General features: G+C 40.3%; 1 protein-coding gene across 1 annotated transcript in view; it reads left to right on the forward strand.

Moving 5' to 3' along the window:
- Nucleotides 1–591: 591 nt before the first annotated feature.
- The window catches only part of LOC128227146 (dual oxidase 2-like), a 33,808-nt gene continuing 16,424 nt past the window's right edge, over nt 592–17,975 (forward strand). The window contains exons 1-3 of the mRNA XM_052937392.1: nt 592–827; nt 5,740–5,826; nt 6,224–6,385. Of these exons, the coding sequence (XP_052793352.1) occupies nt 779–827; nt 5,740–5,826; nt 6,224–6,385 (298 nt within the window). The 5' untranslated portion in view covers nt 592–778. The remainder of the gene's footprint in view (nt 828–5,739; nt 5,827–6,223; nt 6,386–17,975) is intronic.

A 17,975-nucleotide genomic window follows, 5' to 3' on the forward strand; every position in this document is an offset into this window, starting at 1 on the left:
AAAATAATGTTTTTATGACTGATAGACATGTTTTCACATGCTCAATACACTGTAAATAAAACATATCATTATTCCTGAGACTTTTATACCTTGAGTATCTATTATTGCTTGATTTATCATTTAGAATAGAGATTTAAGCATAAATTGCTGCCCTATAGTTGAAAGGTCATTTTGGAAGAACTGTCATGGCGGACTGTGCAATTTTTAGAGTTTGTTTTTCAAGTGGAGAGATTTTTCTTAGGAATAACTTGACCCCCCCTTTTTATTGGCTTAAAAGGTAATTTAAAGCTTGTACTTTAAGAATATATATGTGTATCATGGTCTTCATTCGCTCGAAATGCCTTTAAATGTTGTCTAAAAATAATCATTTCACATTAAATTATAGAGGAATTGAAAATGGTGGTGTGTAACCTTAACCAACATTGCATTTTCCCAAGACTTTAGTATGTGTTCCATTCATTTTCTGTAATCATGCATTTCTTTATCATGAATGCATATATGTTAAGCACTTAAATCACATATCGATTTGCTCCATATCCAATTCCGCTTCTTTGTTGTCTCTTAAACAAAAACTCGTTGTTTATCAGCAAGCGTACGAGAAGCACGCCGACAAGACAGAAGGTTGGCCAAGTGTCAATGCGATTTTACGGGAAGGCGGTCTGGTCACCCGGGCGAATTTTACTTCCTCTTCGGGAAACCGTATATAAATGGAACTGTAACTGGGTGTTTAACTAAAAGTGAAATGACCGGAGAGTAACATATAAATACGTGCAAGAAAATGTCAATGTATATATTACTCGGATTATTTGTTTTTCTTCGATTGAAAGGTAACTAAAATTTGTAAACATTAATACTAAAAATAAACCAATGGTTATACAAAATTAAAATTATAATAATTAATATTTGTGTTGTTATTATTATTTTTATTATTATATAATAAATGTATTTAGTGAAAATTTTAATAGAATATTTGAGCATCGCCACATGAATGATTAGAAATGCATTGATACATTTAGAAAAAAATATCGAATAATGTTTTTTTTTCGGAGTTGGTTTCCCGTCCATTTTTTTCAGAACATAATTCGGAAATGAGTGGCAGGAATCCTTGAATTTTTGAGTCCTTGAATAGTTGAGTCCATGAATAGTTGAGTCCTTGAATAGTTGAGTCCTTGAAAATTGAAGTCCTTGAACATTTGAGTCCTAGAACATTTGAATCATGGAACATTTGAGTACTTGAACTTTGATGTCCTTGAATATTATAGTCCATAAACATTTGAGTCCTTAAACATTTGATTATTATGTAGAAAATTCAGCGGCGTTTTGCAAAATAAAATCAATTGAACGCATTTTTCTACGCTAACATTTACATATTTCACGCGTGAATGGGTGGTTATGGACCGCGTAGTTTGAGAAAGTGTTTGTACCTTTTTATCCAGCCCAGTTTTCTTGTTTAAATACCTTTTTCGATTATGAATATTAAATATAGCGCCCTGCCTGTTAAAATTCCCCATATGTATTCGTTTACGATGAGGGACTATTATAATTTACACAATAGCAGTCACGATATTCCAATTCTAGCTTGTATTCAAGTGCCAACACATATATCATGATTGACAGATTGCAAATTAACAAAGCACTCAGCTCATTTGGAGCAGGTTTCATGCAGAAATAAAATCAAAGCAGGTGAAGTTGGCGCCATCGAGGGGCCTTGGTCTCAGTCATGTCTGGAAACAGCTAGCGTTACCTTATGGCCTCGGTCATGTCAGGAAAAAGCTAGCGCGACCCTGTGGACTAGGTCATGTCAAGGAAGAGCTAGCGTGGCGCTGTGGCCTCGGTCATGTCAGGGAAAAGCTAGCGCGACCCTGTGGACTAGGTCATGTCAGGGAACAGCTAGCGTGGCGCTGTGGCCTCGGTCATGTCAGAGAAAAGCTAGCGCGACCCTGTGGACTATGTCATGTCAGGGAACAGCTAGCGTGGCGCTGTGGCCTCGGTCATGTCAGGGAACAGCCGACGCTGTGGTCTCGGTCATGTCAGGGAACAGCCGGCGCTGTTGTCTCGGTCATGTCAGGGAACAGCTAGCGCGGCGCTTAGGTCTCGGCCATGTCAGGGAACAGCCGGCGCTGTGGTCTCGATCATGTCAGAGAACAGCTAGCGTGGCGCTGTGGCCTCGGTCATGTCAGGGAACAGCCGGCGCTGTGGTCTCGGTCATGTCAGGGAACAGCCGGCGCTGTGCACTCGGTCATGTCAGGGAACAGCTAGCGCGGCGCTGTGGTCTTGGTCATGTCAGGAAACAGCAAGCCTGACCTTTTTTATAATAACTAATTTTCATAATGTTTAATAATGTTTGCTTTTCCGTTGAAACAGTTATGAGAGTTATTAGACATGTTCCATGTAAAATATATCTGCAGCGATGTTCAGTTTGCCCGGTATCAAGCGAGCTGCAATAGGATGCTTATATACGTATTAACATAGTCAGCTGAAATATAAATGTTACTCAGAGCGTGACAGCAATTTTGCTGGCTCGATATAAACCCCAGTGGCGTTAACTTCCTTAAAATCATCTCAACAGAAATTTGTCTTGTTGTATTAGGTTACGAAATATTTGACATTATTGAAATAAACCCCGACCGTCACGCAATTTATTGAAACACCTTACCCAGCCACTCGCTATACTTCGGATCACAGCCTGTGTTCATTTGAAATAGGTTCCTTTTCAATATGGAACATATGCGGTACCAACATTAAACATTTCAAAATTATACACGATTTGACAGACAGAAGATATTCTTATGATTTAAAAAAACAAACATACTTGACCAAAATTAGCGACTGTGTTGTGTTTCGAGCCTACACTGCTAAATTCTAGGTCCTCTGCTGTACGGACTGAGCTACCCGGACTGTGAGAAATACTGCATAAATGATTTATATTAAACTTAAATCTCGCTAAAATCTAACTGCATCACCAATAACTTAATATGTACGTCAAGTTAGCGGCCAAGTTAGCGGCCTAGCGTTGTGGAGTTAGCGGCCAAGTTAGCGGCCTAGCGGTGTGAAGTAAGCGGCCAGGTTATAAAGAAATGATCAAAACAGACAATGACGTCTCAATTAGAAAATCTAGACCATTTGGAACCTTACGTCACAGTTATTGTTTATATTTGCTTTACTAGACCGTTTCTTCTTCGTCTTCTTCTTCTTCTTCTTCTTCTTCTTCTTCTTCTTCTTCTTCTTCTTCTTCTTCTTCTTCTTCTTCTTCTTCTTCGTGTTTTTGCTTTTGACTGAATATAATTTTGGCTGCCGTTGTCGTCAGAAGCTTTGTCAAATGATTGACTTAGAATTCTTACGGCGATCCCATTGTTGGATACGTGTGCCGTTCAACTCCGTACACTGTCATGACAAATTAAACATATCGTGTCATTAACAGTTTATTTGAAACAAGCCTTCCACTTCAAAGGAAATATTACAAATAACAAGTGTTTGTATATGGGTTGACATTCGCAATGAAAGTATAATTTGATGATGTCATTGCCATGTCGGTGAATACCCAAGGCAAGCTACCAATAGCTATCCTAACGCGGCTTCCTGGTGCGCTAGCCCGACATTCCGGGTAGTAACCGCACACGAGTTTTGGCACTACCAAACATGACAAGTCCAATTGATGATAGTTCATTGAATTTGCTTCTATAATTATTTTAAGTACATGTATATCGAATATGTTTACAAAACCGTTGTTCAGCGTTTAAAACATTCTGTATCTTAACAATGTATATATCTTTTATCTGTTTCGCAATTATATTTAACAATATAGATACACAAAGGTATTTGAGATAATTTGCTATCTTGAAATAGTCTGATTATCTGATTGTTTGTATAAGAGGACCAGGGTTGGTGCACATAGTATTGCCGTCTTTTGTGTGAAGCTGCCGGTGATGGAAATTGTGCTTTTCTGCATGTAATGAGACTGTATTTAATTATGATGTGGTTTGTAAGGTACAAGAAGTTTTTGAAGAGTGCAATGTTTCAAGATTGTGCATCTAATGGAATAGATCTGAGGTTCGATCGGCAGTGAATGAAGCTAAATTTTGCACTTTTGGGGTTCTATGCGTACATGACAGCTAGTGAAATAGATAATAAAAACATGCGTTATTTCATTTCATAATACCCCCCCCCCCCGAAACTGCTGGTACATGCCCAGTAGCCACAAATGATAACGAAGACCCTGTTACAATGCACAATGTTAAGGACTGGCACAAATACAAGCTTTCACCCACAGGTGATCGTCACATTGCCTGGATACAGTAATACATACTTCTTTAATATTTTTTTTTATTTTTAAATATATTAAAAATTTTAATATATTGGTTTTTTTGTTGTTGTTTTTTAATTTATTTATATCGGTTAACATAGTGAAAACATGTCATTTAAAAAAAATTATTCCACAATTTTTCATAAAAGAAAATTAGTATAATATATAAATAAATATAAGGTGAACATGTGCAAAAATTCATCAATTCCAAACGGACCTAATCAATAGAGCATAGTTCCTAAAATAATTGAGATAATCTAATATTTTTTACTGTTCTGATAAGGTAACTAAAGATTCCCATTTACAAGAAAAATATAACTTTAATGCTAGTAAGATTGACCTTTCCAATTCAACCATCTGTTTGTACATTATCATCCATATAGGTTTAAACTTTAAGGAAGCGAAATGTTTTTATAATATTGACCACTGATCTCCTGAAATGGCGGCCATTTCAAACCTTATCTTGGATTTGTCTTTCTTGTTGTAATTCAGATGTCACGGTGTTACAGCACTGATCAAGATCATTTATTTATCACAGGGGTGCACACTTTTTTAACATTTTTCTATGTAGGCTCCCTGAATACTTGAAGCTTTAAAGGGGCTAGACACCAGATTATACAATTGCAAGAACAAGAATTGTCAAAAACTTACATAAAATTAACATCTTTGTGCACAACGCATTGAATCTTATCTCTTCGCTTACAACAAAAGTTTTTGAGCATTTTTGCATTTCGAAATTTACTTGGGGGTTGTCTTACACATAAATCCCAGTAAGTTTAAAAATAGCGTCAGTTTATTTATCTGTACTCATAAACATATATGATTTTAAACTGGGAAACCATTATGCGCTATTTTTTAAACGGGAAATCAAAAATGAGACACCAACATGATTGTTGTGTTAATTATTTAACCATGTATAAAAGTGATGTTTTATCGGCCTCCCCACTAGCTCCCATTGACACTTCTATGCTTGTTTTGACGAAATACTGTATTTGCTGATTTTTTCGACCACCTGGTATCTATCCCCTTTAACTAGCATACCATATATGAAAAAAAATAGATATAAAAAAACTTCGAGGAATATTCAAATTAAGGCGATTGCATTTTGCCGTTGTTAGCTTTAGGAAAACAACGGTAGCACAGTAGTAATATATTTTAAAACTTGATTATCTTGTGTTCGTTATGTGATTCATTGTTAACACCAGGGGCGATGAAGAGCCGTTAGGAGCCCATACATTTGAGGGGTTGTGAAATGACCTTAAACGTAGTTACCCCTAACTAGCAGCTGTGGTCATTACTGATAATGATTCTGCAAGTGATTGGTAAAGTTCATTGCCAACCGAAGTTGGTCACTTGGTTTCTCTTGAAAAGGGTATATTTTATGTGATATAGGTGTTAATCCTGCATACATTATGTACATGTTGCGTGTGTTGTAGGTGTTCAAAGCGAGGAGGCGGAGTTTGAGCTGCATCCCCAGGATGGCTGGTTCAACAATCTCATCCACCCAGATTGGGGCGCAATAGGTACACCATTTACTAGAAGGTCTGGTATCCAGACACAGTCTGGTACCCAGCGTACGTGAACAGAAATGCTAGAAATTCTCTGAAAAGCCGAACGTCTACACAATTTGTATTGTCCATTCAACGTTTTGAAAGATTATCTAGAATAAGACCAAATATTCACTTTTTTGGTGATAAGTCAAAACGAGTTATTGATTAACTTTCCTTGACCAACACAGAATTTCCATTGTAACAGTCTTCAGAATGTTCGCTTAATAGCATTAACCATCATCCACATGCATGTTTTTCCGGTGAAAATGGCCAAACATTACGTAACTTTATACAAAATTACTTTATACTTGTAAGTGAAAATGTTTGTTTGTAATGGCGATACTAGACGTCAGCTTCTTGGTCGTTTCAGATGGACACCTGTTACGGAAGAGCCCTGTGGCGTACAGTGACGGTGTGTACATGCCTTCTGGCAAAGACCGCCCAAACCCTTTCGAGATCAGCAAAGAGGGTCACTGGGGTCCCGGGGGCCTCGGATCTCTCAGGAACAGGACCGCATTCCTCGTCTATTTCGGTAAAACAGCACATACACATACATCAGTAACACTATGGGATATGGGTTTATTTGTAAAGTGAAAAATGGTTAAAAACAACCAAACAAATTGTTTTTCGTCTCCTCATGCATACATAAATCACCATAAGAGAATGAACCGAATACTTGTCAATACCATTATAATGCAATTTATCGGGGATAATTTTGAATTATTATCGATTTCGTTGTTATGTTATCTACCCTGGTATATCCTGAATTCTTGACGATATCGTTGTAATGTTATCTACCCTGGTATATCCTGAATTATTGTCGATATCGTTGTAATGTTATCTACCCTGGTATATCCTGAATTCTTGTCTATATCGTTGTAATGTTATCTATCCTGGTATATCCTTAATTCTTGTCGATATCGTTGTAATGTTATCTACCCTGGTATATCCTTAATTCTTATCGATATCGTTGTAATGTTATCTACCCTGGTATATCCTGAATTCTTGTCGATATCGTTGTAATGTTATCTACCCTGATATATCCTGAATTATTGTCTATATCGTTGTAATGTGCTCTACCCTGGTATATCCTGAATTCTTGTCGATATCGTTTTACTGTTATCTGCCCTGGTATATCCTGAATTCTTGTCGATATCGTTGTAATGTTATCTACCCTGGTATATCCTGAATACTTGTCGATATCGTTGTAATGTTATCTGCCCTGGTATATCCTGAATTCTTGTCGATATCGTTTTACTGTTATCTGCCCTGGTATATCCTGAATTCTTGTCGATATCGTTGTAATGTTATCTACCCTGGTATATCCTGAATACTTGTCGATATCGTTGTAATGTTATCTGCCCTGGTATATCCTGAATTCTTGTCGATATCGTTGTAATGTTATCTGCCCTGGTATATCCTGAATTCTTGTCGATATCGTTGTAATGTTATCTACCCTGGTATATCCTGAATTCTTGTCGATATCGTTGTTATGTTATCTACCCTGGTATATCCTGAATTCTTGTCGATATCGTTGTAATGTTATCTACCCTGGTATATCCTGAATACTTGTCGATATCGTTGTAATGTTATCTGCCCTGGTATATCCTGAATTCTTGTCGATATCGTTGTAATGTTATCTACCCTGGTATATCCTGAATTCTTATCGATATCGTTGTAATGTTATCTACCCTGGTATATCCTGAATTCTTGTCGATATCGTTGTAATGTGCTCTACCCTGATATATCTTGAATTCTTGTCGATATCGTTGTAATGTGCTCTACTCTGGTATATCCTGAATTCTTGTCGATATCGTTGTAATGTTATCTGCCCTGGTATATCCTGAATTCTTGTCGATATCGTTGCAATGTTATCTACCCTGGTATATCCTGAATTCTTGTCGATATCGTTGTAATGTTATCTGCCCTGGTATATCCTGAATTCTTGTCGATATCGTTGTAATGTTATCTGCCCTGGTATATCCTGAATTCTTGTCGATATCGTTGTAATGTTATCTGCCCTGGTATATCCTGAATTCTTGTCGATATCGTTGTACTGTTATCTGCCCTGGTATATCCTGAATTCTTGTCGATATCGTTGTAATGTTATCTGCCCTGGTATATCCTGAATTCTTGTCGATATCGTTGTACTGTTATCTGCCCTGGTATATCCTGAATTCTTGTCGATATCGTTGTAATGTTATCTGCCCTGGTATATCCTGAATTCTTGTCGATATCGTTGTACTGTTATCTGCCCTGGTATATCCTGAATTCTTGTAGATATCGTTGTAATGTTATCTACCCTGGTATATCCTTAATTCTTGAATGTCGATATCGTTGTAATGTTATCTACCCTGATATATCCTGAATTATTGTCTATATCGTTGTAATGTGCTCTACTCTGGTATATCCTGAATTCTTGTCGATATCGTTTTACTGTTATCTGCCCTGGTATATCCTGAATTCTTGTCGATATCGTTGTAATGTTATCTACCCTGGTATATCCTGAATTCTTGTCGATATCGTTGTAAAGTTATCTGCCATGGTATATCCTGAATTCTTGTCGATATCGTTGTACTGTTATCTGCCCTGGTATATCCTGAATTCTTGTCGATATCGTTGTAATGTTATCTGCCCTGGTATATCCTGAATTCTTGTCGATATCGTTGTACTGTTATCTGCCCTGGTATATCCTGAATTCTTGTAGATATCGTTGTAATGTTATCTACCCTGGTATATCCTTAATTCTTGAATGTCTATATCGTTGTAATGTTATATATCCTGTTATATCCTAAATTCTTGTCGATATCGTTTTTATTTTATCTTAGAGATGTATAGATGTCATAATACATAGATGCACACAACACTTACCACACAATACAAGCGTTCAAGCCCTTATAGCCTATGCAACTAACCCTGTTAACATATTTTGGGCATTCAAGGCTCAACTAATGAGGTCAACCTCCAAATCTAGCTCAAAAGCCGGAACTTGGAGCTGAACCAAGTATCGCAAACTGTGAACATGTAAATAATGCCACTTGTCGCTAACAAATGCTTCTTATGTGACGGCACATGAGAATACCTAACCATATGCCACATCCATTGGCATTCGGCCGTGATTTCTCATCGATGAATTCATTTTAGTCTTCAAGAAAAGGAAAGCTTTCTTATAGTAAGAGTTGCAAGGTTTTGGACCGCTTGTTTAACTTCACATTAAAATTGTGCACCATATTTCGTTATCGACGTTACAATGATATATCCGCAAGTCATCCTAGCCTCACAACAGCAAAAGAAGTAGCAATTTTATAATGCTTTACAAAATTGTAAATTGGATTCATATTCTACAATGGAATGTGACTTTTGTGACCGAAATAGTTATTTCTACACGAATTAGCGAATATTCGTAAACATTTGGCCCTTTTCCACAAAAGAACACACTTTTTACAATATGTTGATCATTTTCTGTAAATGATCACTTACTTCACATCTTTATTTGATGGAAATGTAATTCGCACGACTACTTTTGAGTGTTTAATTTATTGACACGGCTATCCATAGCACGTCAAACTTAATTTATCTATTGTAGTTGTTGATTGCGTCTCATCATCAAACCGTAGATAACCCGTAGCCCTGTATCCCGAATCCCTATAACCCTTATCCCTGTTACCCGAACCCTATAACCCGAAGCCATGTATCCCGAACCCCTATAACCCTTATCCCTGTTACCCGAACCCTATAACCCGAAGCCATGTATCCCGAATCCCTATAACCCTTATCCCTGTTACCCGAACCTTATAACCCGAAGCCATGTATCCCGAATCCCTATAACCCTTATCCCTGTTACCCGAACCCTATAACCCGAATCCCTGTATCCCGAATCCCTATAACCCTTATCCTATCCCTGTTACCCGAACCCTATAAGTCGTAGCCCTGTATCCCGAATCCCTATAACCCTTATCCCTGTTACCCGAACCTTATAACCCGAAGCCATGTATCCCGAACCCCTATAACCCTTATCCCTGTTACCCGAACCCTATAACCCGAATCCCTGTATCCCGAATCCCTATAACCCTTATCCCTGTTACCCGAACCCTATAAGTCGTAGCCCTGTATCCCGAATCCCTATAACCCTTATTCCTGTTACCCGAACCCTATAACCCGAATCCCTGTATCCCGAATCCCTATAACCCTTATCCCTGTTACCCGAACCCTATAACCCGAATCCCTGTAGCACGAACCCCTATAACCCTAACCCTTGTTACCCGAACCCTGCAAAACGAAGCCCTGTAGCACGAACTGCTATAACCCTAATCCCTGTTACCCGAACCCTATAATTCGAAGCCCTGTAGCCCGAACCCCTATAACCCTAACCCTTGTTACCCGAACCCTGCAAAACGAAGCCCTGTAGCACGAACCGCTATAACCCTAATCCCTGTTACCCGAACCCTATAAAACGAAGCCCTGTAGCCCGAACCCCTATAACCCTAATCCCTGTTACCCGAACCCCTATAACCCTAGCCCCTGTAGCAAAAACCCCTTTAACCCTAACCCCTGTTACTCGAACCCTATAACCCAAAGCCCTGTAACACGAACCGCTGTTACCAGTACTCTAGAACCCGAAGCACTGTAACTCGAAGCACTGTAGGACGAACCCCTATAACCCTATTCCCTGTTACCCGAATCCTATAAATCGAAGCCCTTGTAGCCCGAGCCCCTATAATCCTAATCACTGTTACCCGAACCCAGCAAAACGAAACCCTGTAGCATGAACCCCTATAACCCTAATCACTGTTACCCTCACCCTGCTAAACGAAGCCCTGTAGTACGAACCCCTATAGCCATAATCACTGTTACCCTCACCGTGCTAAACGAAGCCCTTGTAGCCCGAGCCCCTATAACCCTAATCACTGTTACCCGAACCCAGCAAAACGAAACCCTGTAGCACGAACCCTTATAACCCTAATCAGTGTTACCCGAACCCTGCAAAACGAAGCTCTGTAGTACGAACCCCATAACAGGGTTTGTGCTATGGGGTTCGAGCTACAAGAAATGGGGCTACAGGGGTTGGATTACAGGGTTTGTGCTATAGGGGTTCGAGCAACAAGAGTTCGGGCTACAGGGATGCGATATAGGGTTTGTGCTATAGGGGTTTGAGCTACAAGAGTTCGGGGTACAGGGGTTATACCCTTGATATACCCTTTATACCCTTATACACAGATATACCCTTTTTACAACTTTTTCTTTATTTTTTGTCTTTGAAAAAGCAAATTTTTGCGTAAATATCTGCAAACCAATGATAAAAGATTTCTTACAAAAGATCAGATCGCAAACGTTTTATGGCTTAAACCGTTACTAACGGTTTTAGTGCATAAAACATCAATTTTTTAACTTGAATATAAAAATCTGCGATCTATTTTTTGTCAGCTGTCTTATATAAGTGGTTTCCATGCATTTTCGCAAAAAGTGGCTCGTTCCGATACAAAAATTAAAAAAGTTGTCTCAACGTTTTGAAGTCTGTGAGAGTGCAGCTTTAACCAGCACTTGTTATTTTTATGTTTAAATAAAAAACAAACACTAAATAAACAGACATATTTTTATTTCCTTTCACATACCATTTTAATCCTTACTATTTACAATAATGGTGACTTCAAATCTGCCATTGAAATATAATAACAAAATGGATTGTATGGCCGAATATATATACCACAAGTCCATTAAAATAGGGGCCATCCAACACATTGCATGATGTTAAGTCGCCTTAGAAGAGCTTGCATGTTACGCACTTCGTATCAGTTTCCATTTTCACGTAGTGAGTTTCACGTAGCCTTCCTCGCCACTTTCACGTAGCCTTCCTCGCCATTGTCACGTAGCCTTCCTCGCCACTTTCAGGTAGCCTTCCTCGCCACTTTCACGTAGCCTTCCTCGCCACTGACACGTAGCCTTCCTCGCCACTTTCACATAGCCTTCCTCGTCACTGTCACGTAGCCTTCCTCGCCACTTTCACGTAGCCTTCCTCGCCACTGTCACGTAGCCTTCCTCGCCACTTTCAAGTAGCCTTCCTCGCCACTGTCACGTAGCCGTCCTCGCCACGTTCACGTAGCCTTACTCGCCACTGTCACGTAGCCTTCCTCGCCACTTTCACGTAGCCTTCCTCGCCACTTTCACGTAGCCTTCCTCGTCACTGTCACGTAGCCTTCCTCGCCACTTTAACGTATAGCCTTCCTCGCCACTGTCACGTAGACTTCCTCGCCACTGTCACGTAGCATTCCTCGCCACTTTCACGCAGCCTTCCTCGCCACTGTCACGTAGACTTCCTCGCCACTGTCACGTACCTTCCTCGCCACTGTCACGTAGCCTTCCTCGCCACTTTAACGTATAGCCTTCCTCGCCACTTTCACGTAGCCTAGCTAGCCACTTTCACGTAGCCTTGCTAGCCACTTTCACGTAGCCTTCTTCGCCACTTTCACATACCCTTCCTCGCCACTTTCACGCAGCCTAGCTCGCCACTTTCACATACCCTTCTCGCACTTTCACGCAGCCTACCTCGCCACTTTCAAGTAGCCTTCCTCGCCACTGTCACGTAGCCGTCCTCGCCACGTTCACGTAGCCTTACTCGCCACTGTCACGTAGCCTTCCTCGCCACTTTCACGTAGCCTTCCTCGCCACTTTCACGTAGCCTTCCTCGTCACTGTCACGTAGCCTTCCTCGCCACTTTAACGTATAGCCTTCCTCGCCACTGTCACGTAGACTTCCTCGCCACTGTCACGTAGCATTCCTCGCCACTTTCACGCAGCCTTCCTCGCCACTGTCACGTAGACTTCCTCGCCACTGTCACGTACCTTCCTCGCCACTGTCACGTAGCCTTCCTCGCCACTTTAACGTATAGCCTTCCTCGCCACTTTCACGTAGCCTAGCTAGCCACTTTCACGTAGCCTTGCTAGCCACTTTCACGTAGCCTTCTTCGCCACTTCCACATACCCTTCCTCGCCACTTTCACGCAGCCTAGCTCGCCACTTTCACATACCCTTCCTCGCCACTTTCACGCAGCCTACCTCGCCACTTTCACGTAGCCTTTCTCGCCACTTTCACGTATACCCTTCCTCGCCACTTTCACGCAGCCTAGCTCGCCACTTTCACGTAGCCTTTATCGCCAGTTTCACGTAGCCTTCCTCGCTACTTTCACGTAACCTAGCTCGCCACTTTCACGTAGCCTTCCTCGCCACTTTCACGTAACTTTCTGTTGTTTTGTTAAGCAGTATTCAGTCGCCCTTGTTAAGCAATATTTGTCGCTCTTATATAACAATATTCATTCGCCCTTGTTAAGCAATATTTAGTCACCCTTGTACAACAATACTCAGTCGCCCTTGTTAAACAATATTCAGTTGCTCCTGTTAAGCAATATTCAGTCGCCCCTGTTAAGCAATATTCAGTTGCCCCTGTTAAGCAATATTCAGTCGCCGCTGTTAAGCAATATTCAGTCGCCCCTGTTAAGCAATATTCAGTTACCCCTGTTAAGCAATATTCAGTCGCCCCTGTCAAACAATACTCAGTTGCCCTTGTTAAGCAATATTCAGTCGTCCTTGTTAAGCAATATTCCGTCGCCCTTGTTTAGCAGTATTCAGTCGCCCTTGTTAAGCAATATTTGTCGCTCTTATATAACAATATTCATTCGCCCTTGTTAAGCAATATTTAGTCACCCTTGTACAACAATATTCAGTCGCCCTTGTTAAACAATATTCAGTTGCCCCTGTTAAGCAATATTCAGTCGCCCCTGTTAAGCAATATTCAGTTGCCCCTGTTAAGCAATATTCAGTCGCCCCTGTTAAGCAGTATTCAGTTGCCCCTGTTAGGCAATATTCAGTCGCCCCTGTTAAGCAATATTCAGTTGCCCCTGTTAAGCAATATTCAGTCGCCCCTGTCAAATAATACTCAGTTGCCCTTGTTAAGCAATATTCAGTCGTCCTTGTTAAGCAATCTTCCGTCGCCCTTGTTTAGCAGTATTCAGTCGCCCTTGTTAAACAATGTTCCGTCGCTCTTGCTAAGCAATATTCAGTCGCCCTTGTTGAGCAATATTCATTCGCCCCTGTATGCAGTATTCAAATGCACGAAGTACTTATGCTAGGTTTACATTAGGCCACGATTACCACGATGTCCCCGATTCCAGAGCATCGTGGCGAACGTAACAGAGCGTGGAGTCGAATCGGGGTGATCGTGGGGGAGCGTAACGGAACGTGGTTGAATCGGGGACATCGTGGGCATCGGGACAGATTTTAAATCAAACTTAAATTTCACCACGAAACAAACTCTAAAACTTGCACAGTCCGCCATGACAGTTCTTCCAAAATGACCTTTCAACTATAGGGCAGCAGTTTATGCTTGAATCTCTATTCTAAATGATAAATCAAGCAATAATAGATACTCAAGGTAAAAAAAGTTTCAGGAATAATGATATTTTTTATTTACAGTGTATTGAGCATATGAAAACATGTCTATCAGTCATAAAAAACATTATTTTTTATTGAGAATTTTCCATTCATACGCGTTTGAATGCAATATAATTATATTGGGTTAACATGCGGGTTTAATTGTCCCTCTGCTTTTGTATAATTCCTTGCAGGCGAGCGATTTTGGTGTCAGTTTTCTCATTCTGTTATTGTTCTGGCGTGGGTTCGCTCACAACTTTGTATAACCAGGTATTTTTTCTATACTTTAATCGTATTTTACCGCAATTTCTGTATCAACGAGTAAAAATATGATAATAAAAGTGTTTTCATGGCATTACCGTGATAAAATGGTCCAAAAACATGAGTGATCCCTTTAAGTCAATAGCTCGCATAATTCTAGCGGACACTCGCTTTCAACGTGCTCGTTATCTGCACATTTAATCATATTATTCCAAACGTCTTCAAATGGAAATACATCGCATCTAAGATTTCGTAAGATCAATCCTTTAGAATTGCACGAACCATTAACATACAAACAAAGACGATTTACATACACTTGCGACTAAACACCACATACAAACCTTACAAGGATTAACATGACAAAACTGGCATGTTTCAATCGGGTGAAACAGCTCAACGTGCCTGTTGATCGTTAAGAGTGGGCTTTTTATCTCCGCATATTCAGAATCTTTACAAGTGTGACCAGATTACTGTCTATTATAGTTACTGTCCGTTTATAACGCTCTGCCGTACATACTGTATTGTTTATATTCATTTAGAATATATTTATTTGTTTGTGTTTTGTTCATTTATGACATTGAATTCAAGATCTCAACGATTCAAAATTCCTTCGTAAAGTTTTTTTTTAACTCCTTCATTATATCAAAACGTGTTGGAATTAGTTGACTTCCTCATCCTCTTTAAGGTCTTTCACGGAGCTCATCTCAAAATGTAAATAACCGACCAGCTTTTGTTTCACGTACTCTTACAAATTATCTTAAGTACACTGTACAATTAAGGCTAACCAATCTGTTTGTTGGCGTCCCATAAGGCAATATACTGACAGATTAGTTCACTTTTTTCCCGTCCGTGCAACAACTAACTAAATACAACGCCTGTGTCTACTGGACAGCATGTTGTTGAGGAAATTCTGGACGTACAGAGACCCGGCTGTTTTCCTTACCCTAACGATAACCCCTAAACCTGAACCGCTGTTATCCGAACCCCTGTAACCCAAACCCATATGACCATAAACCCCAACCATGTAACCCCCTGTAACCCAAACCACTGTAACTCGAACCCCTGTTACCCGAACCCCTGTGACCCGAGCCCCTGTAACCCGAACCCCTGTGACCCGAGCCCCTGTAACTCGAACCCCTGTGACCCGAGCCCCTGTAACCCGAACCCCTGTAACCCGAACCCCTGTGACCCGAGCCCCTGTAACCCGAACCCCTGTGACCCGAACCACTGTAACCCGAACCCCTGTAACCCGAGTCCCTGTGACCCGAGCCCCTGTAACCCGAACCCCTGTAACCCGAGCCCCTGTAACCCGAACCCCTGTAACCCGAGCCCCTGTGACCCGAGCCCCTGTAACCCGAACCCCTGTAACCCGAACCCCTGTTACCCGAACCCCTGTAACCCGAACCCCTGTAACCCGAGCCCCTGTAACCCGAACCCCTGTGACCCGAGCCCCTGTGACCCGAACCCCTGTAACCCGAACCCCTGTGACCCGAACCCCTGTAACCCGAACCCCTGTAACCCGAACCCCTGTAACCCGAACCCCTGTGACCCGAACCCCTGTAACCATAGCCCCTGTTCCCATAAACCTTTGTTAACTAAACGCCTTTAACACCTACCCTGTAACGGAAACCCTGTTTTTTTAACGTTTTTCTATTAAAGCTAGCGAAACGTCATGCCCATTTTAACACTGTCAGAGCTGTGATTTTTAATAATAAATAATACTTTTATACATGCATAGTTTCACGAAGCATGGCACGATATTTAAATGAGTTAATTCCCTCTTTACTTTTTCTGAAGAAGATCGTTTTGTTTTTAAAAAAGCTTTCCTTAACTTTCTGTTACTTATTTTATTGCACTAGGGAAGTGCAATTTCCTACACTTAGATACTTATCAAGAGCTGAATCATCCCGTGTTTTTGTATATGTAAATACAAAACTCACAAAAGCTTTCCTGTTTACAATTATACTGATATCCGACATGCATATACTTTCTTCGAGAAATAAGTTGTTTCAACGATGACTTTTTCTGTTATTAATAAAAGATAAATCTGGCGTTTAAAATATAGTAAAAAAAAAACGATATTGTTTGTATGACCGCATATGTATACCACATGGCCACTGTACTATTAAAAGGGGTCATCCAAAGCTTCGAAACGTAGGTTATTATCTTATTTCATTTAAAAACAAAAGTATCCTGTAACTACCCGCAGTTTTCTCACAGTCAATCTGCGCGGTATTCAGTCCTGTTTTTCGTAATTCAGACGGATTTAATCGTAGTTTGTAAGCCACTGTATTAATATATTTGCGTTTATTTTACATGCGGTATTCAATCGAGTTTAACTGAGACATTAAGTTGACATTAACACGCAATATTTAACCTTGTTTATAAGTGTACGTGAGGTTCTCAGATGCATGTACACGGTGACGCTGTTTTCAAATACGTTTGTACATGTGACATTAAGTCGCATACGAGTATATGTGTATGTTGTTGGCATTTGTATGCGGTACTTGGTGGCATTGGTATGCGGTATTTAGTCGCATATATTTGTATGCGGTACTTGTTGGCATTTGTATGCGGTATTTAGTCGCATATATTTGTATGCGGTACTTGTTGGCATTTGTATGCGATATTTAGTCGCATATATGTGTATGCGGTACTTGGTGGCATTTGTATGCTGTATTTAGTCGCATATATGTGTATGCGGTACTTGTTGGCATTTGTAAGCGATATTAAGTCGCATATATGTGTATGCGGTACTAGATGGCATTTGTATGCAGTATTTAGTCGCATATATGTGTATGCGGTACTTGTTGGCATTTGTATGCCATATTTCGTCGCATATATGTGTATGCGGTACTTGTTGACATTTGTATGCGGTATTTAGTCGCATATATGTGTATGCGGTACTTGGTGGCATTTGTATGCGGTATTTAGTCGCATATATTTGTATGCGGTACTTGTTGGCATTTGTATGCGGTATTTAGTCGCATATATGTGTATGCGGTACTTGTTGGCATTTGTATGCGGTACTTGTTGGCATTTGTATGCGGTACTTGTTGGCATTTGTATGCGATATTTAGTCGCATATATTTGTATGCGGTACTTGTTGGCATTTGTATGCGGTACTTGTTGGTATTTGTATGCGGTACTTGTTGGCATTTGTATGCGATATTTAGTCGCATATATTTGTATGCGGTACTTGGTGGCATTTGTATGCAGTATTAAGTCGCATATATTTGTATGCGATACTTGGTGGCATTTGTATGCAGTATTAAGTCGCATATATTTGTATGCGGTACTTGTTGGCATTTGTAAGCGATATTAAGTCGCATATATGTGTATGCGGTACTAGATGGCATTTGTATGCGGTATTTAGTCGCATATATGTGTATGCGGTACTTGTTGGCATTTGTATGCGGTATTTAGTCGCATATATTT

Source organism: Mya arenaria, chromosome 3 (assembly GCF_026914265.1).
Source record: "Mya arenaria isolate MELC-2E11 chromosome 3, ASM2691426v1".
NCBI classification, from domain to species: Eukaryota; Metazoa; Mollusca; class Bivalvia; order Myida; family Myidae; genus Mya; species Mya arenaria.